Source organism: Colletotrichum fructicola, assembly GCF_000319635.2.
Source record: "Colletotrichum fructicola Nara gc5 chromosome Unknown KSG_Nara_v1_contig05, whole genome shotgun sequence".
NCBI lineage: Eukaryota > Fungi > Ascomycota > Sordariomycetes > Glomerellales > Glomerellaceae > Colletotrichum > Colletotrichum fructicola.
In genome coordinates this window covers 2,645,587-2,665,324 of record NW_027094055.1, presented here as the reverse complement: position 1 = coordinate 2,665,324, position 19,738 = coordinate 2,645,587, and the positions used below count along the sequence as shown (strand labels likewise).

Genomic DNA, 19,738 nt, shown 5'->3' with positions numbered 1-19,738 from the left:
CTACAGGAATTTTTGAGCTGGGGGGTCGAATGCGAGAATCTTAGCGAAAAACACTCCAAATTCGTTAATACATGCAACTTTTTCTGGGTGATTGCTTTCCTGGACGAGTATGCATCGCGCGCTGTCGTCAAGGTGGCTTCGTAGCGCGCTGAGCATTGGCGACCGGGCCGCTCTGGCTGAGGTGCCAGTGTACCTCTGCCCAAGCCTCAGCGTAGCTAGCACGCGACACACTTTTGCGCCGGCAGATGCGCATCGAAGGCTTCCCTACAGGCAGCAAAGATGTGTGCATAACGAGATGGTCCCTGCTACCGAGCTCACGCCCGAAAAAATTCTCGCGAAACCGCCGGTCGACGAGTCTGCGCACGTCCTGGCCAAGAACCTGCCCTTGATATGCAGTGGGTGCGGGGCACTGAGCCAAACGGCTGAGCCTGGACAGGCTGGTTACTACGATCTGAAAAGGAGGGCGGTACGAGAATATGTCACCATGGAGGAAGAGAAGGCTGGGAGGGAAGCGCAAGAGGAGGACGCGGTTGTTGAAGCGGCACTGCAGAATCTGGGCGAGGAGAAGCTTAAGGAGCTGGGACTTGATCCTCGCTCTTTGCGCTATGGGGAGGAATTGGAGTCGAACAGGCCCGGTATGTGTTGCTTGGAAGCTTGAGATAGACATCTGCTAACGCAACGTAGTTAAAGGACCGACGTCTTGGAGAGTGCCGCTCTGCGACCGATGTCATAGGCTCGTCCACCACCACGAGGGCGAACCCATCTACCACCCGAGCATAGACTCCCTACGCGAGACGATCGAAGAGTCGCCGTTCAAGAAGAACTACATCTACCACATTATCGATGCCGCCGACTTTCCCATGTCGTTCATCCCGAAGTTGCACATGCTCCTCGACGCCAACCTCAAGCATCGCAACCGTAGGAACAAGGCGGGCCGGTACTACAGGGATCGCATGTTCAACATAGACTTCGTCATTACCCGTTCGGATCTGCTCGCGCCACAGGCGGAGATGGTGGATAGGATGATGCCGTACATGCGCGAGGTGCTGCGCCGCTCCTTGGGCAAGTTCGGAAAGCTCGTCACGCTCGGTAACGTGAGCTGTGTCAGCGCGAAGAGGGGATGGTGGACCAAGCCGCTGAAGGACAAGATTTATAAACGTGGAGGGGCTGGGTGGATGGTTGGTAAGGTCAATGTCGGGAAGAGCCAGCTGTTTGATGCTGTGTTTCCCAAGGGTACCACCGCCGGCATCTCCCTGAAAACCCCGATCAACATTTCCCTTTTCGCGAAAGAGGAGGACGGTCCGAATGAGCGCTACGTGACGGAAGATGTGGAAGACGACATGCGCCTGGATGAGACGTCTATGTTGCCGCCCGTTCGACCAGAGACCAACTACCCCGAGATGCCTACGGTTTCAACTCTCCCTGGTACTACGGCATCTCCCATCCGTATACCCTTCGGCAACGGAAAGGGCGAGCTGATTGATCTTCCTGGTGTTGCTCGTTCGAACTTGGAGAACTACGTGAAGCCTGAACACAGGTCGTCCCTGGTCATGGAGTCAAGAATCAAGCCGCAGCAGCATAGCCTGAACAGTAAACAGTCTCTCATCCTCGGCGGCGGTCTGATTCGCATCACCCCGCAGACCCCCGGTCTGGTCTTCCTTGCATACAACTTCACACCTCTCCCCGAACACAAGACCTCCACCGAAAAGGCCATCGAGTTCCAAGCAGAGACGCGAGAGGCGCCCCTCAAGGTGGAAAAGCTCACAATCCAAGGAATCGGCGAGACAATCAAGCTTGCCGGAACCTTCAAGCTCAATCATGATGTGACCAAGGAGCGCTCTGGTCCTCTGACTCGCAAGGACGTTGGCAACATGAAGGTCGAGGATCTCCCGTGGCGTGTCCTGGCCACCGACATCCTCATCGAAGGCTGCGGCTGGATCGAGATCGTGGCACAGGTGCGGACGAGGCACATGTTCGACGGGATGTCTTCGTTCCCCGAGCAATCAGAGCCGGAGTCTCTGGAGGAGCCTGAACCCGAACCTGAATCTGAGGCCGTTGATCCGTTTCTCAAGATGGAGCAGGCGGCAGAGCAGCATGCTGTGTCAAAGGAGAAGCCCAAGCCCGCCGCCGAACCCGAGAACCCGGAGCCGAATTGGCCCGTCGTCGAGGTCTACTCCCCCGAGGGCAAGTTCATTGGCGAGCGTCTTCCCATGAACGCGTGGTTGATCAACAAGCCGCCCAAGAAGGACATCAAGGCTCGTCCTCGTAAGAGTATGAAGGGTGCGAAGAAGGCGGCGAAGCAGGCCAAGAGGGCTGCTGCTACGTCGTAGCGCTGTGTAACTGTAGCATATTCTGTACATCATCACTCCATGTACATCATCTGAAGACATGAATAATGAAAGTTCATTGTATGATTGACGCGTTTATTGAAAATGGGCCGTGTAACCAAGTGACGACGCCAGAGACCATGTAGGCCTTTGGTAGTTTAGCCGTGGCAGGATAGGAAACACGGTTAGTTGTGTACGCCGATTGTTTAGCAAAGACACTTGACCACGTGTGAGGGACGTAGGACTACATCGAATGTCTGATATGAGCAAATCACACCATGACATCAACTGCCCTCGGAATCAGCGATTGCGATCCTGAAAATAATCTGGCCTGCTTTCAATCCTAATGACGAAGAAAAGCCACTGTTTACATACCGGCCCGGACCGTTGAGACACCCGGTTCCGGAAGTTGACGACCCGGCGTGCCATCGGGCGGCTGGACCGGGTGTACCTCCGATGTGGGGCCCAGGAATGACGTGGGGTACCATGGACTTTCAGCGGCATGCCAGAAAAATAACAAAAACGCATCCCACCTTCTTTCGCAGGCCAATGTTCTAGAGCCTCCCCCCAACACCAATTACAAACCACGACGACCCCTGAATATCTTCGATCCTCCTCACCGCGACAGATCCACGCGGCTTTTGACTCTCGGGCACGAAACCACAGCGACACTACGACTCAGTGCTGCAGCGTATTCTGCCATTCGAGAAATTTCCGCGGGGTAATCTTGCTGCGGATTTATTGGTGCGGAACGCCTCAATTAACGGCACACGACCAACCACACACACCGACTTCTCTTTCTGTCACCACACAGCGAACATGGCGGCCGTGCAAGATCCACAACAGCGCTCGACTCCCGGCCCGTCGCAAACGCAGACGGAGACGACGAATACCCAGAGCCGGACTGGTACGCAGGCGATCTTGCGACTGAGAGGTGCGCATGCGCCCTCCAGGCCGTCGGTGAGGTGGGCGGAGGACGTTGTCGACAATGAGGGTCTTGGACGCAAGAGTTCAAAAGGTAAGCCTGCACCGCCTTTCTCCGCGCATTTTCAATCTCTAATAATTCGTCAATAGTCTGCTGCATCTACCACCGTCCCAAAGGCGTCGACGAATCCAGCGATGAGTCGTCTTCCGATTCCTCTTCAGACTCAGATTCCGACTCCGACGGCGGTGGCAGGAGGAGGGTACCTTCGGCCGACCACAAGGGCAAGGGGAAGAGTAACAAGAAGCAGAACCACGACTGTGACGATCATGATGGCCATAGCCATGGCAGGAAATCTGATCGCGACGGCAAGCAGAAGAGAAGGCCGAGTCCCAACGCGTATGAGAGGGTGCCGAAGCCGCCCAAGCCCAGAGACGAGGCGGGCGAGGGAAGCAAGGAGCCGCAGTCAAAGGCTTGACTAAAGTGTCCATGATTACACTGTTTTGCATGCATTGGTTGGCGTTGGGTTGGTTCTTATGACTTACAGGCACACCGCCCCTGGTGAGGGCGAGCGAGACTAAGAGGATATACGCTAGAAGTATTCACGTAGAGGCTTCTGAGTCTACCTGGTACACGAAGTTGAGGTGGTTTACAAGGGTTTCCGCCAACATGCGGGTGTAGCTTCATGAAAGATCCTATGACTTCCTGTTCCGTGTGATCGCAAATACGTACATGGCATTATTCATGCTGGTCGCGAGGGCGACGGGCGCTGTCAGGCTATCCCCGCAGCATGGCCGGCGGCGGCCGTGGGGAAAATCGCATCCCACTTCGTCCACTGAAATAGGTACCTTTATCGATAAGCTCACTGACCCCGCGACCCTTAAACCTCCCACAACCCCTCCAGTTGAAGCTCTCCGGACGAACTCATCCTTCTTCAAATCGTAGTATACCCAACTTTCCGCATTTCTCTTGTCTTCTGTACCATTCAATTGCACCAAACATGTCTCACACGCACTCCCACGATGGCCCTGCCGGTCACTCCCACTCCCACGACGGAGGCTTCAATGCCCAGGAGCACGGCCACTCCCATGAGATCCTCGACGGTCCTGGAAGCTACCTTGGTCGCGAAATGCCCATTGTCGAGGGCAGAACCTGGGCTGACAGGGCTTTCACCATCGGTATTGGAGGGTAAGTCAAGCTGCGCAGCTTGGGTGATTCTGGAGCTTGAAAACCGCTCAGCACCTTTCCGTTCCTGGAAATAACGATGGGACTCCTCTCAAGCCATCCACACCAATGAGCTGTTCCATTGAGACATACGAGAGCTCGCGCGTGCTGACCAAGCTCCAGACCCGTCGGCTCCGGCAAGACCGCCCTGATGCTCGCCCTCTGCAATGCCCTCCGCGAAAAGTACAACATCGCCGCCGTCACAAACGACATCTTCACCCGCGAGGACGCCGAGTTCCTCACCCGCCACAAGGCCCTCCCCGCCCCGCGCATCCGCGCCATTGAGACCGGCGGCTGCCCTCACGCCGCCGTGCGCGAGGACATCTCTGCCAACCTCGCCGCCCTTGAGGACCTGCACCGCGAGTTCGATACCGATCTGCTGCTGATCGAGTCCGGAGGCGACAACCTGGCGGCTAACTACTCGCGCGAGCTGGCGGACTACATCATCTACGTTATCGATGTGTCTGGAGGCGACAAGATCCCCCGCAAGGGCGGCCCGGGTATCACCCAGAGTGATCTGCTGATTGTGAACAAGACGGACCTGGCGGAGATTGTCGGTGCGGACCTTGGTGTCATGGAGAGGGACGCGCGCAAGATGCGCGAGGGAGGCCCAACTGTTTTCGCGCAAGTGAAGAAGAACGTTGGCGTTGATCACATTGTCAACCTCATCATCAGCGCGTGGAAGGCTGCCGGCGCGGAGGAGCAGCGCAAGTCGGTTGGTGGATCCAGGCCGACGGAGGGACTGGACACTCTCAATGCGTAAAAAGGGGGGAACAAGGAGCGTGGAAAGTTGATCATTCATTCGGCCTGTCGAAAGGGGGTGAAAAGTAATATGAACCTTGAACTCCGGCATTGGCATCAGGCTTGTATCTACAGCCGACGTTACTGCTAATATCTATATTTTTCCCGGAGCCTTTTTTGATATATCCATGTCATGAGCTTTTTTTTAATTTGTTCCTTCATTCCATCATCACATCACCCTCCTCGGACTGGCCAGCACCAGCCTCGAGAAGAGGTCCCTCAATGGGAATAGCGTTACGAGGCCACACACGCTTGTACAGACTGACACCGATGGAGTCCTGTGGGTTGATGCGGCCATCGAACGTCGCCTTGAAGTATCCGTGGGTGCCGAGGGGCTCCTTGACGAAACCGCTGCGGCCGCGCTTCGTCCACAGCGGCAAAGCCTTGAACCACTCAACGTCCTCACGGTTGAAGAACATGTAGCGGATCGTGACGATCTTCTTGTGGATGTGATACGGGTGGCCGGTGAGAATGACCCGCTTAGCAATAACGCGGTTCGTCGAAGGCGGCAGAGCGGTACCCGTGGCGATGAGGGTGAGTCCGATGGTCGACTCGTTCTCCGCCTCTTCCGAACCCTCGGCCACAGGCTCGGAGCGCTTGAAGAAGAGCACAGGCACGGCACCCCATGTGATGGGACCCATGAATGTGGCAACGGCGGACTGGCCTGGGTGAAGATACCGGCAGAACTTGTGCACGTCGTTGGGGGTGTTGCCCGGCTGGGAGAAGACGGGCTTGACAGTGAAGCGGCGAGGTCCGCACTGCACGATGAGCTCCTCCTTGGCCTTGATGGAGCGGTGGTAGTCGGCGCTGAGGTTGATGAGGTAGTTGACAGCCGTCTTCTTCTGCTCGTGGCGCAGGAGAGAGAAGAGAGTAACTGGCCGGCTTGGGTCATAAGACTTCTCGAATGTCGCCGGAACGCCCCTGAGGTGAACGTGGACGCGCGTACCAGGAGCAACACCGCCAACGAGAGCCTCGCGGGTGGTGCGGGAGCGGGAAGCCTGGTAGTCGGGGATCCGGAGCAGCTTGCGCCATTCTTCCGGCTCGAAAGCCTTGTCCTCGTCCTGAACCCACTCACTCGTGCGCAGGGACTTGAGACCTCTGTATCTTTGGAGACGCTCACGAGCGAGCACGTTGGGGTGCAGCTCGATCTCGTCAGGGAACTCCTTGTCTTCTTCGACTTCATCGCTCTTCCTGGCACGGTAGGCCGCCAGGCCCTTGGCGTCCTCCTCCTCATCAGGCTCGATGAACATTTCTGACTTGCCGCCGTATTCTGAGGGGGCAGCCTCGGTGGGCTCCTTTGGTGCGTAGCCCTCGAAGCCGTCTTCAGGGCGGGCTTCATCCTCCTCGCTGTTCTCATCCTGCATCTCGAAATCTTCCATGTCCGATCCATCGTCGGACACGTCGTCACCGAGATACCACGCCGCTTGGTAGTTAGACGTTCCCTTGGGGACTCTGGTCTTTAGCCTGTTGTTCTCCTCTCCGTCATCGTCGGAGAAGTAGTGGTGGTCGTCAAGCAACACGCCCTTCTTGATCGTGGGAGGCTCGTTGTCCTCCATCTCATCATCATCCATCACGGCGTCGGGCGCCAGCTCAGCCAGGTCATCCTGGTCTTCATCAGGGGTATCAAGAACTTTCTCCGCCTCTTCTTCCTCCACCGCCATCTCGCCCTTCTTAGTCTGCTTCGGCAAAGGCGCAGAAGTGATCTTTTCGATCTGGAATGTGCCGTAGTCGCCAAGCTGGATCAAACGATTGGCCTTCAGGCCTCTTCCTCTCACGATACCGGTAACAACGGTCGAGTCAAGGCCCGAGTTGGGGAACTTGATCTCCTCGGCCAACAGCCAACTCCTGTCCTCGCGCCACCTGACGCCCTTCGGTGTGGTGTTGCAGAGAGAGCGCATGAGGTTGGAGCATTCTTGCCTGTTCTCCAGGCTGTAAAGCTTCTCCTGCTCAGGGTGAAAGTGGGTGATGTATGACTTGAGAGAGGCGAGAGTCGACGTCTTCTGCTTCGCCGGCTCAATCTTATCCAAGCCGTAGACAACGGTGAAGAGCGTCGACAGACCCTGGCTCTCCAGACCACGCAGCATCAGCTCACCGAGGTCGTCCACCTCGATGTCAGCCGAGAGCATGACCACCACGAAGTCGGCAACCCGGGTGGCGTCCAGAACAGCATTCAAGTCGCGCTTGAGGGGGATGTACTGCAACTTCTGCTTGAACCGGTCGACCGGAACTCGGAACGGCGTCTCCAACACCTCGGCCTCGATGTCCAAACTGTTGTTCAACTGCTTGATGGCGGTCGCGGCGTTGCCGTCCTTGCACAGGGGCACAACAGCGACAGTCCTGGGGGCTCCATCTTTTCCGGCAAAAATCGACGTCTCCTCCAAATGCTCCTTGCGCTTCGCGATCTGGCGCTGCTTGGCCTGGTTTCTTCGGTCGAACTTGGACATGACTTGCTGGTGGGGTGTCTTTCGCTGGCCGCGCTCGCCTCCGAGTCTGCCTGTAGAGAGACAGTCAGTTTCTTATATGTTCTTGCGACAAAAAACACCACTCGAGCGCTCCGAAGTTTTGTGCGGGGAGAAATATTGGGGATTTGCAAACCTTTGGCGGCGTCCCTCAGCGCACCCTTGGATGCATGCTTGCCTGACTTGAAGGACTTGTTGACTTGCTTGGTGGTTGGTCGATGAGAGTGACTCACCGAGGCAGACATGTTGCCGTCGCCTCCAGCCTTGAATCGAAAAGGTAATGAAGCCAGTTTGGGCGCAAGTTGCTCGCACGACGACTGAGAAAATCGGTGTGACAGCACTCAAAGCGACCCCGAATTTGGACTCGAATTTCGGTTTTGCGCTTGTGATGGCGGGGTTGTTCAAAAAATTCCAGTGCACTTGTGCGCTATCGATAAGCCCCATTAAAAAATGTCTGCGCCAATTGGGTGCCGTCACCGACAGTGGAATGTCAGTGCGAGGAAAGAGTTCCGATAAGATAAAGAAATTTTGCTGGACCGCCCGGTACATGGTGCAAAAGTTGCTGCTGCTGATCTCTCAATTCCGGGTCTCGCTTTTTTTACCACCCCCGTGACGGCATCTGCACGAGACACGCGCATCCGACCACGACGGCGTCGCCCAACATGGAGATCGACAGCGCAGAAACGAAGACGATATCTCGGAACAACACACACGACAATGGCGCCGTCCAGGTGAAGCAGCGTACGGCCCTCGGCCCGCGAGAGGAACGCGAGAAGCGCGAGAAGCTCGAGAGGATCCGCCGGCAGAGGGAGGCGAACAAGGCGTACGGCCGCGGCAAGAGCGTCAACGTCAAGAACATCAAGGACAAGAAGCTGCGCACCAATCTGTCGCGACTCGAGAACAAGTACCGCGATGCCGCCAACAAGGCCAAGGATGCCGAGATCCTGCTCGAGAACACTGGCGGGTTCCTCGAGGCCGAGACGGAGCTCGAGAGGACGTACAAGGTTCGCCAGGACGACATTAGCGAGGGCGTTGCTGTTTCGACAGCCCAGAAGCGCTTTGAGCTGAAGCTTGAGGAACTTGGGCCGTATCTGGGCGAGTACACTCGTAACGGAAGGGAGCTGCTGCTGGCCGGTCGCAAGGGTCACGTCGCGACGTTCGACTGGAGGGAAGGCAAGCTGGGTTGCGAGATCCAGCTTGGTGAGACGATTCGAGATGTACGGTGGCTTCACAACAACCAGTTCTTCGCTGCTGCGCAGAAGAAGTATACCTACATCTACGACAGGAATGGTGTCGAGATCCACTGCTTGAGGAAACATACGGAGGTCACGCAAATGGAATTCCTTCCGTACCACTTCCTCCTCGGTACAGTAGTAAGTACAGCTGACGACTTGTTTCTCTGGACCTTGCTAATTGTCATAGGCGGCGACTGGCTGGCTCAAGTACCAGGACGTTTCCACCGGCAACATCGTCGCCGAGTATCCCACCAAACTCGGCCCTCCGACATCGTTGACCCAGAACCCTTGGAACGCCGTTCTCCATGTCGGTCATCAGAACGGTACGGTCACTTTGTGGTCGCCCAACCAGTCAGAGCCTCTCGTCAAGCTGCTGGCTCACAGAGGCCCTGTGAGGTCAATGGCCATCGACAGGGAAGGTCGCTACATGGTCTCGACCGGTCAGGACTGCAAGATGGCCGTCTGGGATATCAGAATGTTCAAGGAGGTGAACAGCTACTTCACAAGACAACCCGCGTCATCGGTGGCCATTTCCGACACCGGTCTTACGGCTGTTGGCTGGGGAACCCAAACCAGCATCTGGAAGGATCTTTTCAATAAGAACGAGCCCGTCCAGCAGAAGGTGCAGAGCCCCTATATGGCGTGGGGTGGCGAGGGCAAGCGCATGGAGCGGGTGAGGTGGTGCCCGTTCGAGGATGTTCTCGGCATGGGTCACGACGAGGGATTTTCGTCCATCATCGTTCCCGGCGCCGGAGAGGCCAACTTCGACGCCCTGGAGGTCAACCCATTCGAGACCGCCAAGCAGAGACAGGAGGCCGAAGTCAAGGGACTGCTGAACAAGCTCCAGCCCGAGATGATTGCCCTGGACCCCAACTACATTGGCAACATCGACCTGAGGTCGGAGAAGCAGCGTCGGGAGGAGAAGGACTTGGACTCCAAGCCCCTGTCAATCGAAGAGGAGATCCGCAAGAGGGCGAGAGGCAAGGGCGGCGCTTTGAGCAAATACCTGAGGAAGCAGCGCAAGAAGAACGTCATCGACGAGAAGAGAATGAAGGTGGACGCCATCTGGGAGGAGCGACAGAAGGCGAGAGAGAGGAAGAACCAGGAAGTCGAGGCGGATCTAGGCCCGGCGCTTTCGAGATTTGCGCGCAAGGAATAATGGGCGGTCTATGTAAAAGTGAAAAGTTGGACCGGGAGTTGGTTGCATGTAAGAGGCGTTTAGGCATTTGCTCCCTTAGTGAACATGAATACCCGACACTGGGACGATTTATTGTACCGAACACGCTCAAGATTGCCTGGCAGTGATGAGTTCTTCGTGATTGAAACGTTCACCAAATTGGACTTTTTAATCATCGATGAGACAGCTAATGCCCACATGCTATGTGAAATACAATCAAGCCCATCGCCAACTTTTGTATACCGTACACCATTACGCTCATTTCATGTATGTTCCCTGAAGTCTATGTTTCGCCTGAAGTCTATGTTTCGTGCCAAGTCTTGATATCCATATACGGATTCCTTCCATTTTCGTTTACAGCAGCTTGAGGTGGCTGGTGACCTGGTCGACAAGGCTCTTCGGCGCAGGACCGACGCCGAGAACGGTCAAGCTGCCGGCCTCGATCTGCGTGCGGCCGGCGTCGGCAATAACCTCGGCGGTGATACCTAAGCTGCGCGCCTTGCCCATGAGCTCGAGCATCTCGTTCTGGTCCTTGATCTGGACAGCAATCTTGGCCTGGCCGAGGCGTTCCCAGCGGGAGAGAATCTTGGCGGCAGCAGAACACGGGTCGCGAGTGGCGGCCTTCGAGAGGGACTTGTAGCATGCGAGGGTCGCGTGGGAGGCTTGCGCCGCCATCTTGCCTGTAGGAACAATGGTTTGTAAGCTTCGGAATACTAGCAAGGGTCTTGCTCTTCGCGGGGGGACGTACCCTTGGTCATTCCCAGATCCGTCCTGACAACAAGCACAAGCTTGCACTCCTCGTTCGAATCAGCAAGCGGTGCCTTCTCCGGGTTCTGCTTCTTGGCCTTCTTCTCAGCAGTGTTGCGCTGGCGCAGACCATCACGGACGTCGGCGGCCTCGGCATTGGACCAGTTAGGCGCGTGGTCGAGGATGGTATCGTCCTCGTCGATATCAGATTCCTCGCTCTCGATGGGATCCTCCTTATTGGCGCGAGCTTCGGCGCGCAGCTCAGGGGAGATGAGGTAGCCGCGGATCGTGTAAACACCGAGCATGAAGCCTGAGAGGAAGGCAACGAGGGTTGTCGTGATGACGGCAGCGCTCTGCCCCGTGGTGGCGTCGTGGATGGCCATTGTTGGCGTTCTTGGTTTTCTCGAGATGGGGGAGCGACGCTGGGAGACGACGACGACGATGGGAGACGGGACGCTGGGAGATAACGGCGCTGGGAGACGGCGGAAAGTTGGGATGAACTCGAGCTTTTTTTGTGGGCAGATGCAATTGGAGATGCTGCTGCAGTGAACAGCGCTGTGCCTGGCCGGATGACGCACGTCAGGGGCTTGCCTGCTGCCCCGTGTGTGGCTGAAACCCCCCTGGACTACCTGGACAGCTGCCAGGGAGCCCTTCAGCGGTTGTCTCCACCGTTGAATCTCTGGCCGTGCGAGGGAGGGGTCATGGTGGGGGTTGATTCGGAGATCTGAGCTACTGCAAGTGGTAATCTTGGATGAAGACTTGGCTCTGTCCATCTCCCGCTTACACATCTACGAGGCGGTCTGTCTAGACTGCGATATTTGGGGTGTGCCCGCCTTTACATTCACTTGGTAGGTCTTACTATTTATCTGTCAAGAGCCTTATTGTCTCTTTTCATAAGAAACCGCTTGCTTCCTCTGTCAGCAAGTCTACTGTCCGTCGTCGTTAGTACGTACACATGTCGCGTGACATAGGGAAGATAGGCGGCAAAAGATAGACAGTCTCTTTAAAATAACTCTACGTCAGAGTGCCTTGGCTAACCGTTATCAAGATTCTCGTGTCAGAAGGATCCTTCACGATGAGCGGGGGCAATAACGTGGTAATAGGCCTCAGCGGCTGCTCTTCAAGCGGCAAGACGACGTTAGCTCGCTTGCTGCGAGATATTTTCCCCAACACCTTTATCCTCCACGAAGATGACTTTTACAAGCCGGAGTCTGAGTAAGTAAAATCTGATGTCTGATATCGTTATCTGACTGACATAATCCGGTAGGCTCCCCACGAAGAATGGGCTCCTCGACTGGGACTGCCCTGAGGCCATCTCAGTGCCTGACATGAATAAGGCCCTTACTCATATCCGTGAAAATGGGACATTTCCAGTGAGTTGCGATAAGAGTTGTGGGTCTCAAGTATACTTACGGTTTGAATAGCCTTTCGTAGACTCCAAGGAGGACCAAAACTCTGTCGGAAAGTGCCCAGTCTCTGATGAAAAGATTGCTGCCATGAAAGCAAGGGTCAGCCGTTGGCTGGAACCAGGTCAGCCCGGACACGCCATCTTCACCGAGGGCAAGTTGAGAGTTTGCCTTTTCGACGGCTTCCTTCTGTACTGCAAGGAAATGGAGACTACGATGAGCCTTATCGACATCAAGCTATTTCTTCTGGTCAGCCGAGCCAAGGCACAACAACGGCGCGAGGCCCGCGATGGCTATGTCACTCTGGAAGGTTTCTGGAAGGACCCGCCTGGTTATGTTGACAAGATTGTTTGGCCTAATTATGTTGAAGCGCACCAGTGGTTGTTTGAAGAGGGCAATGTGGAGGGTAGGCTGAACGAGAAGGTTTTGCAAGAAAAGGATATCAAGGCCCAGCTCGGCAAGGGTCTAGATATCGACATGGAGACGACTTTGGAATGGACCATTGAGACCATCATTACAGAACTCGAGCGGAGGGCGACAGAGATGGCCGAGTAATAACGTTTTACTGCTCATACTTATTCCCGACTATGTACAGGGGTTCCGTTTGTACCTATGAACCAAACCGAAATATTCCAAGCTTGGCCAAAGTTCAAGTACACGGTTATCACTGCCAGGTATCAGACTTTGTCGCCGCTGTGGTGCACGAGGGAACGGTGTAAGTGTGGTTAGGGTCGGCCTCCCAAGTCACAGTACCATCGCTGGCGACATTGATGTACTTATACTGGATAGCCTGTCCGGCCTGCAGTTCGATCGTCACAGACCAGACAGGGTTGGCAGACGTGTATCCTGAAGCACTAAGAGAAATAGCGCTGCCTGGGCTCCAGTTGCCAAGCTGGGCAGTGTTTCCGACAATCTTGATGGTCTGGCCGAACTGCGTGACAACTCTCTCGTTGAAAGTAACGAGCACCGAACCGGGACAAGATGTAGCAGTTGGAGTAGGGCCAGTTGTCGTTGCTGTGGGCGGCACACCAGTGCCCGGAGTCTGGTTGGTAGGGAAAGAGGTTGCGGTGGCGCTCGTATAGGAGCCAACGATGGAAGTGGCCGCGCAGGTGCCAGGAACAGAAGTAGCGCTGCCAACCCAGCCAGGAGGGATGACAGCGGCATGTCTCTGGGCAGCTGTCAAAAACGCGGCATACGACCAGGTAAGGTCATCTGCTGAGAGGGGCTGTCCGTTGCTTCGGGAGAACTGCTCGGCAAGAGAGCCGTTGGTCTGGGCATATGTTGCGACCACGTTCATGAAGCCATCAGCGTAGGCGCTCACCGCATTGATCAGCGATGTGTACGTCGAGGTTCCCGATGCGTAGGTGCCAGGAGCGACAGAGCCGAGCTGATCTCTGAAGAAGGCCAGGGAAGTCTGGGTCACTGTAATGGAGCCTTGTTGTTTCCAGACATAAAGAGCGTCATAGAGTTGCTCGGCAGCGGCCAATGTGTTAAGATACCAGGGGTTACCACCGTAGTAGCTGTCCTCGGGATAGCGGCCGACAGCAATGGCAGCGGACTGGGCGATGCCGTTGTTGATGGTGTAGATGGTGCGGAAAGAGTCGACTACAACCTTGTGGCTAGCCAAAGCCTTGTCACTGCATGGCTGGAAGGTGGCAGCATCACAGGCGGCCGCCGGGTCGAAGTTGTGAATGGAGGCCAGGATGACGTTGGCATCTCTGCCGGATCTGCCGTTGCCGTTGACTATTCGAGTTGAGTGTCAGTAGTCACCACTAACGGCCGGAATTCGGAACGTTGAGCTTACTGTTGGCAACCATGAAGTTACCCGATGGAGACCAGAATCTTCCCAGGAAGCACAGAACCTGAGGAGCAATGGCATCGCAGGAGTTGCAGGAAAGGCCCAATGACTTGGCAAGGGCGCTGCCCTCGACGAGAGCTGCGTCCAGTGTTAGCGTCAAGCAAATGATGAATCTCGGATTTACTAACCCCGATGTTGGCTGGCAACTGTGAAGAAAGAGCTTCCCTGAACCTCCTCCCAAAGATCGAAGCCGGTTTGGTTCCTAGAAGCGGATTAGCACCAAGCATTGGGGCCAGCACCTGCACTCCTTACCAGTACTGAGCGACGTAGTTCAAGTCATTGCGGATGACGGGCCAAAGAACAGACGAAGCGGTCGAGGAGTATCCGTTCTTTACTAGCCACTTGGCGTAACCGATGATGGCGATTGCGCGAAGAGCCGGGCCATCCCTTTGAGGTCGTCCTAGAAGCTGTCAGTATGTAATGTGTTCGAAAGTCTCTCTGGCGTACCCCAAGCCCCCGTGTAAGGGGTCAAGTTCACTTCAAACTTGGGCTCGCCAAGGCCAGAACCGTCGCTCAAGCTTCCTGAAGGGTTCGACACACCCTGGAGGCGGGCTTGAGAGGCAATGTAATTCTGGATGTTGGTCTGCAGGTTTGCGTCGTAACTGTTGGTGAAGATGTCAACCACAGCCTTGAACACGAGGCCAGCGTCTCTAGTCCAGGTGTAGAAGTCTATGACGATTAGCTGACTTCAGGGATAACCTAAGTAGACCTGGCTTTCACTTACACGGAGGATCGGTCTTGTCTGGGGAGGCAATGACGATGCCAGAACTCACACCAGCTGCATGGCAACCATTAGGACCAATGTTGCAAAGCAACTGAGCAAGGGCAATTGGGGTTTCCGTGGCGATGAAGGAGTCAACATCTCTCTTCATCACACTCGCCCCAGGGTATCCGAAGATAGTCTGGGTGGCGATGGAGCCGAGAAGAAGGGCAGAAGTGAACAACTTCATGATGGGCTGGGTGATTTCGGTTGTGTTGATTGCCAGTGCCCCTGATTTGACATGTTGAAGGGAAACCATGGTGATTATATATCCCGCCGAGGCGCACGAAAAGGGTCTCTGTCCAGGGTGGTTCGATCCGATGTGCCTTGAAGGCCCGAATGCCAGAGTATCACCGAGCTGTCAAGTTGGCCTGCATTAGCCTCTTGATCCAATATTGCCCCCTTTCAGTGCTGATCGTGGACTCATGTCGGTCAAACCATCCCAGAACCAACTTTCTGTCCTCTCAGACCATCATCAGCGAGCCATCTTACCCAAAACTTTGCCCCAACTGACAATAACAGCCCCTTCTGCTCCCAACAGCTCCCCCGAATTCGATCGGCACTCCGGCCTTGTCTATGAATTCAGTCTCGTTGGTTTCCCCTCAAATTTCGGGAGTTGTTATGTCCTGCTGGGAGGGTAGCACTCAGCTACGGCTCCTACGGTATCCCACAGGGCGCACGTGGGCCAGACTGCTTGCTTTTCCAAGAGGCAACTCGGCCAAGACCAAGAAATGGCGACAGGGGTCTGAATGATGTCGGCAAGCAGATCAGACAACCTTGCCGTTCGGTCCTATCCGCCAGGAACTGGAGTGTGTTATTGGTGGTTTTGTGATGACAGACAGGTGAGATGAGGTTGGGGTTGCGGAGGTGGAGGAGACAAGGGCGTTTGCTCCCCCGCACAACCCCCGTCCCGAGGCCTAGTCTGATCGAATGACCAGACACGTCAAGCATGGCTTGATCGCCAAATTCGTCTTAGGGAAATACGTTAGCTTGTGTCTTGCTAACCTACACTGGTAGGTGCGAGGGAATGGAGCTGAATGACGGCGGAGGTTATGGATTTTGTGAGCGGATTCAACACCTGGTTGCACGAGCTCTGTTGAAGCTGTCACTGTGCAGTAAGTGTACATAATACACGCCAGACCTTCCAACTAGCTCGAAGACCCAAAGTTGCGTCATTTCGGAGAATGCCTGGATGAAGACGGACAGAGCGTTATGCGACACCCTCACCATTACCGTGCAGTAGTGTCGAGCAGCATGTGTGATGGATGGCAGGGCGGAGTCTCCTGTTGATATCGGGCCGGAGGAGGTCGACACATGTGCGAACAGCTACCCCAGATCACACGGGATGCACCCCGCACCGGCCAGCTCCCACTCTTCGACCGTTCTGACGGCCGGCCGGGATACCCAGAACGGGGATCTGCGCCGTAACCGACAAACCTTGATGCCATCTGGAAGCGGAAGGGTGGGCACCCTGATGCAGGTGCAATATCCATCGCGGAATGGTCTGCTTGGATGACAGCGCCAGGCACGAATGCGCCGAGCAACAGGCCGCAGAAAAATCTGACAGCTCTGCTGGTAGCAATTTTCATGTGCTCATCGACCCTGATGTTTTGTGAAGCGTTTTGCACTTCGCGACGGGGATCTTGGTAAGGAAGGAGCAGGCGCAAAATTTGCACTTGACCAGACCGGGCAACCACATCGTGAACTTCACCTTCTGGAAGGGCATGCTCCCTCATCTATGAGCAGATGCGCTCTGGGCGCAATTACGACAGAGCATATGCTCGAGCAAGGCTCGTAATTACGATTTGGAAAGCCATGCCATTCTAGACGCCTTCCCGTCTGGAGATGGGAGGAAATCACGGTGGCGCAACAACAGCAAGCAGCAGACAGCAGTTTTGCAAAATCTGCGCCAGGACGATTACAGTAAAAATACCTACGAGTGAAAATATTTGGGCAAGTCATGGTTTTCCCTAACCTCATTGATCGACGATCTCGGATGAAGGGGTAGGAATATGACGTCCCCAGTACAATGTTCCACCACGCTCAAGCCGAAGCGAACATGGCTTCCCAAAGACCGGTCTCTCTTGGATCTGTCGATCGGAAGATTGACATCATGAGAATTTGATGGCTCCTTTGGTGATCGAGCTGTCGCAGTAATCAACTCTAACCCGCGGACGGGAAGAGGATCGCTGGACACAGACCCGTGTTTGTTGAAGAAAGGAAAAGAGAGAGGACAGAAAATTCGTAAGGCTGCGATATGTACTAAATCTGCGCCCCACCTTGATTAGCTAAGCGTTGTCCAGATCAGTAAGGCGGGTCCGGCTGGATGAGCCGCAGACTTTTCTGGTTGGCCACGATGGGTGGGTCTTGCGCCGGCACTAGCCTCAGCATTCCCAGCCTTGCTAAGAAGGTCCGCTCAAGATGCCTTGATGTACCTTACCCAAGTAATCTCCAAGCTCTGAACCGATCTGCGAATCCACATTTCAACTTCACTGGATTGCTGCACCTCTTATCAACGTCACCAAGAGCGCGCTATTCTAATCACCCCCCCATTCGGTCTATCATCCTCCCCTCGCCAAGATGGACGCCGCGACCATCGAGGAGACGAACCGCATTCGCGTGTCGCTGGGCATGAAGCCCTTGCCTGTGCCTGGCGCCGCTCCCGCACCCGCTGAATCACGACGCGACAGATCTGGTTCCGACGACGAGGAAGCACCCAGCACACTCGAAAGCCGACAGGCGCAGGCCTACGACAACTATACAAAGGTTCGCGAAGCCGAAGCCGCGAAGCGCAAACGGGAGGAACGCGCAGCCGCCCTGAAGAGGGAACGAGATACCGCCCAGCGTTTCGCATCTTTGGAAGGCAAGGGTCTTGGTGAAGAAGATGACGGAGGCGACGTCGACGCGAAGGCCTGGTTGAAGGCGCAGAAGAAGAGGCAAAAGGCTATCGAGAAAGCGAGGAAGCTGGAGGAGGAACAGGCTGCTGCTGAAGCGGCTGCACTCGCCGCAATTGAGTACACCTCCAAGGACCTGGCTGGAGTCAAGGTGGCGCACGAGCTGGACAACTTCCTCGATGGCGACGAGCAAATTTTGACCCTGAAGGACTCGACTATCGATCAAAACGAGGAGGACGGTGATGAGCTAGAGAACTTGGACCTGAAGGCACGGGAGAAGCTGCAAGAGACACTAGATTTGAAGAAAAAGAAGCCAGCGTACGACGTTCATGCGACAGTCGATGGGGCCGAGCGCGGTATCCTTCAACAATACGACGACGAGATCTACGGCAAGAAGGCGAAGAAATTCACACTCGATGGATCCGGGGCGATAGCAGAGCTGGGTGATATCTTGGGAGAGGCGTCGGAAAAGGCGAAGATGCTGAAGAGCATCAACCTAGATGATGTCGTCCGTAAGTATTGGTCCGTTTATCCGCAGCAAGCGTGTGCTGAGCTAACTTTGACTTGCAGAAGACCCCCCCACTTCAGATTACATCGACATTTCCGAGATTAAGGTCAAGAAGCCCAAGAAGAAGAAGTCCAAGTCAACAAGACAGAAGCCGGTCGATGAGGATGACATCTTCCCTACTGATGTGGCAGCAGCCGAGGACGATCTGATGGATGTTGATTCCGGCGCAATGGCCCTTAAGAAGAAGCGTAAAGTCGAGGATGACAACTTCGTCGACGACGAAGACCTACAGGCTTCTCTAGCAATCCAGCGCAAGAGCGCTTTGAAGAACAGGAAGAGGACTCGCCCCGAGGATATCGCGAGGCAACTGAAAGGACAGGTCGACGAACCTGACAACGAGGCGCAAAGCGGCGGTGTGGTGATTGATGAGATTTCCGAATTTGTATCGGCATTGAAGAAGCCTGATGAGGAGGAGGAACGCAAGCCGAAGAAGTCGAAGGCCGTCGAGGAGGCCGTCACAGCAATGGATGATTCGGATGATGAGGACCATCCCATGGGCGACGACTCACATCCAGAACGCGAGGAGTCTGTCGACAGAGCAAGAGCGGGATCTACAGACATCGCAACAACAGGAGTCGACGAGGAAAAGACGATCAACGCAGGTGTTGGCTCTGCTTTGGCTTTGCTGAGAGAGCGTGGCATCCTGAAGGATTCGCACGGCGCCGAGCTGAATATGAGCGAGAGGCAGAGAAGCGAGTTCCTGGCAGAAAAGAAGCGCATCGAAAGAGAGCAGGATGAGCGTGCCAGGATGCAACGTGAGCGCGACAGAAACAGCGGCCGCCTCGATGCCATGTCCACCCGAGATAGGGAAGAGCGTGCTCGACAAGCGAACGCACACCGCGAGTTGCAGGCGTCTCGCGCCGTCGACGAGCTTTTCAAAAAGGGATACAAGCCTAACGTCGAGCTCAAGTACGTTGACGATCACGGCAGAACTCTGGACCAGAAGGAGGCGTTCAAGCACATGAGTCACCAGTTCCACGGCAAGGGCAGCGGCAAGGGCAAGACCGACAAGCGACTCAAGAAGATTGAAGACGAGAAGCGACGCGAGGCGCAGAGCGTCCTCGACTCGAGCGAGAATGCAAACATGAGTTCGTCAGCGGCGAAACGGCGCGAGGCCGGTGTTCGATTACAATAAGCTATCGGGGTTTGGGAGGGTGATGAGGACCAGGACAAAAGGTGCATACCCTTAATATGTACAATTCCAAGATTGATCAGGTTTATTCCATGCTGACACAATTCGCAATCCTTCAGACTCCAGTTGGTGAGGTCCCGTTCTGATATTGCTCCGTACGTTTGGGTATGAGTGTAGTCCTTCGTTTGCGTGCCCACTCCTTGGTCGGCTGTCTTTCAGCCGGACCTC

The 19,738-nt window shown here is 55.4% G+C and overlaps 9 protein-coding genes across 9 annotated transcripts; 6 read left to right on the top strand and 3 right to left on the bottom strand.

Annotated features, from left to right (window-relative positions):
* Positions 1-295: 295 nt before the first annotated feature.
* CGGC5_v009422 (Genetic interactor of prohibitins 3) lies at positions 296-2,330 on the top strand (the record flags this gene model as incomplete). Its single annotated transcript, XM_032035467.1, has 2 exons — positions 296-635; positions 685-2,330. The coding sequence occupies 2 exons, from the start codon at positions 296-298 to the stop codon at positions 2,328-2,330; spliced, it is 1,986 nt and encodes a 661-aa protein (XP_031885435.1).
* Positions 2,331-3,146: 816 nt separating this feature from the next.
* YPI1 (Type 1 phosphatases regulator YPI1) lies at positions 3,147-3,727 on the top strand (the record flags this gene model as incomplete). The annotated part of the gene is made up of 2 exons (XM_032035468.1): positions 3,147-3,345; positions 3,402-3,727. 2 exons carry the CDS (start codon positions 3,147-3,149, stop codon positions 3,725-3,727), a joined length of 525 nt encoding a protein of 174 aa, XP_031885434.1.
* Positions 3,728-4,249: 522 nt separating this feature from the next.
* On the top strand, positions 4,250-5,236 carry CGGC5_v009420 (putative urease accessory protein ureG-like; the record flags this gene model as incomplete). The annotated part of the gene is made up of 2 exons (XM_032035469.1): positions 4,250-4,437; positions 4,597-5,236. 2 exons carry the CDS (start codon positions 4,250-4,252, stop codon positions 5,234-5,236), a joined length of 828 nt encoding a protein of 275 aa, XP_031885329.1.
* Positions 5,237-5,432: 196 nt separating this feature from the next.
* On the bottom strand, positions 5,433-7,978 carry tsr1 (Ribosome biogenesis protein tsr1; the record flags this gene model as incomplete). The annotated part of the gene is made up of 2 exons (XM_032035470.1): positions 5,433-7,768; positions 7,870-7,978. 2 exons carry the CDS (start codon positions 7,976-7,978, stop codon positions 5,433-5,435), a joined length of 2,445 nt encoding a protein of 814 aa, XP_031885328.1.
* A 417-nt stretch (positions 7,979-8,395) lies between these two features.
* utp7 (putative U3 small nucleolar RNA-associated protein 7) lies at positions 8,396-10,127 on the top strand (the record flags this gene model as incomplete). Its single annotated transcript, XM_032035474.1, has 2 exons — positions 8,396-9,106; positions 9,156-10,127. 2 exons carry the CDS (start codon positions 8,396-8,398, stop codon positions 10,125-10,127), a joined length of 1,683 nt encoding a protein of 560 aa, XP_031885494.1.
* Positions 10,128-10,499: 372 nt separating this feature from the next.
* CGGC5_v009417 (Peptidyl-tRNA hydrolase 2) lies at positions 10,500-11,275 on the bottom strand (the record flags this gene model as incomplete). The annotated part of the gene is made up of 2 exons (XM_032035475.1): positions 10,500-10,825; positions 10,894-11,275. 2 exons carry the CDS (start codon positions 11,273-11,275, stop codon positions 10,500-10,502), a joined length of 708 nt encoding a protein of 235 aa, XP_031885495.1.
* A 25-nt stretch (positions 11,276-11,300) lies between these two features.
* nrk1 (Nicotinamide riboside kinase) lies at positions 11,301-12,853 on the top strand (the record flags this gene model as incomplete). The annotated part of the gene is made up of 5 exons (XM_032035476.1): positions 11,301-11,406; positions 11,688-11,740; positions 11,941-12,107; positions 12,160-12,265; positions 12,317-12,853. The coding sequence occupies 5 exons, from the start codon at positions 11,301-11,303 to the stop codon at positions 12,851-12,853; spliced, it is 969 nt and encodes a 322-aa protein (XP_031885492.1).
* A 109-nt stretch (positions 12,854-12,962) lies between these two features.
* On the bottom strand, positions 12,963-15,106 carry gla-1-0 (Glucoamylase; the record flags this gene model as incomplete). The annotated part of the gene is made up of 6 exons (XM_032035477.2): positions 12,963-14,041; positions 14,103-14,234; positions 14,285-14,358; positions 14,409-14,556; positions 14,604-14,825; positions 14,881-15,106. 6 exons carry the CDS (start codon positions 15,104-15,106, stop codon positions 12,963-12,965), a joined length of 1,881 nt encoding a protein of 626 aa, XP_031885493.2.
* A 2,390-nt stretch (positions 15,107-17,496) lies between these two features.
* snu66 (U4/U6.U5 tri-snRNP-associated protein snu66) lies at positions 17,497-19,681 on the top strand (the record flags this gene model as incomplete). Its single annotated transcript, XM_032035478.2, has 4 exons — positions 17,497-18,322; positions 18,381-19,466; positions 19,515-19,554; positions 19,630-19,681. The coding sequence occupies 4 exons, from the start codon at positions 17,497-17,499 to the stop codon at positions 19,679-19,681; spliced, it is 2,004 nt and encodes a 667-aa protein (XP_031885498.2).
* Positions 19,682-19,738: the final 57 nt, after the last annotated feature.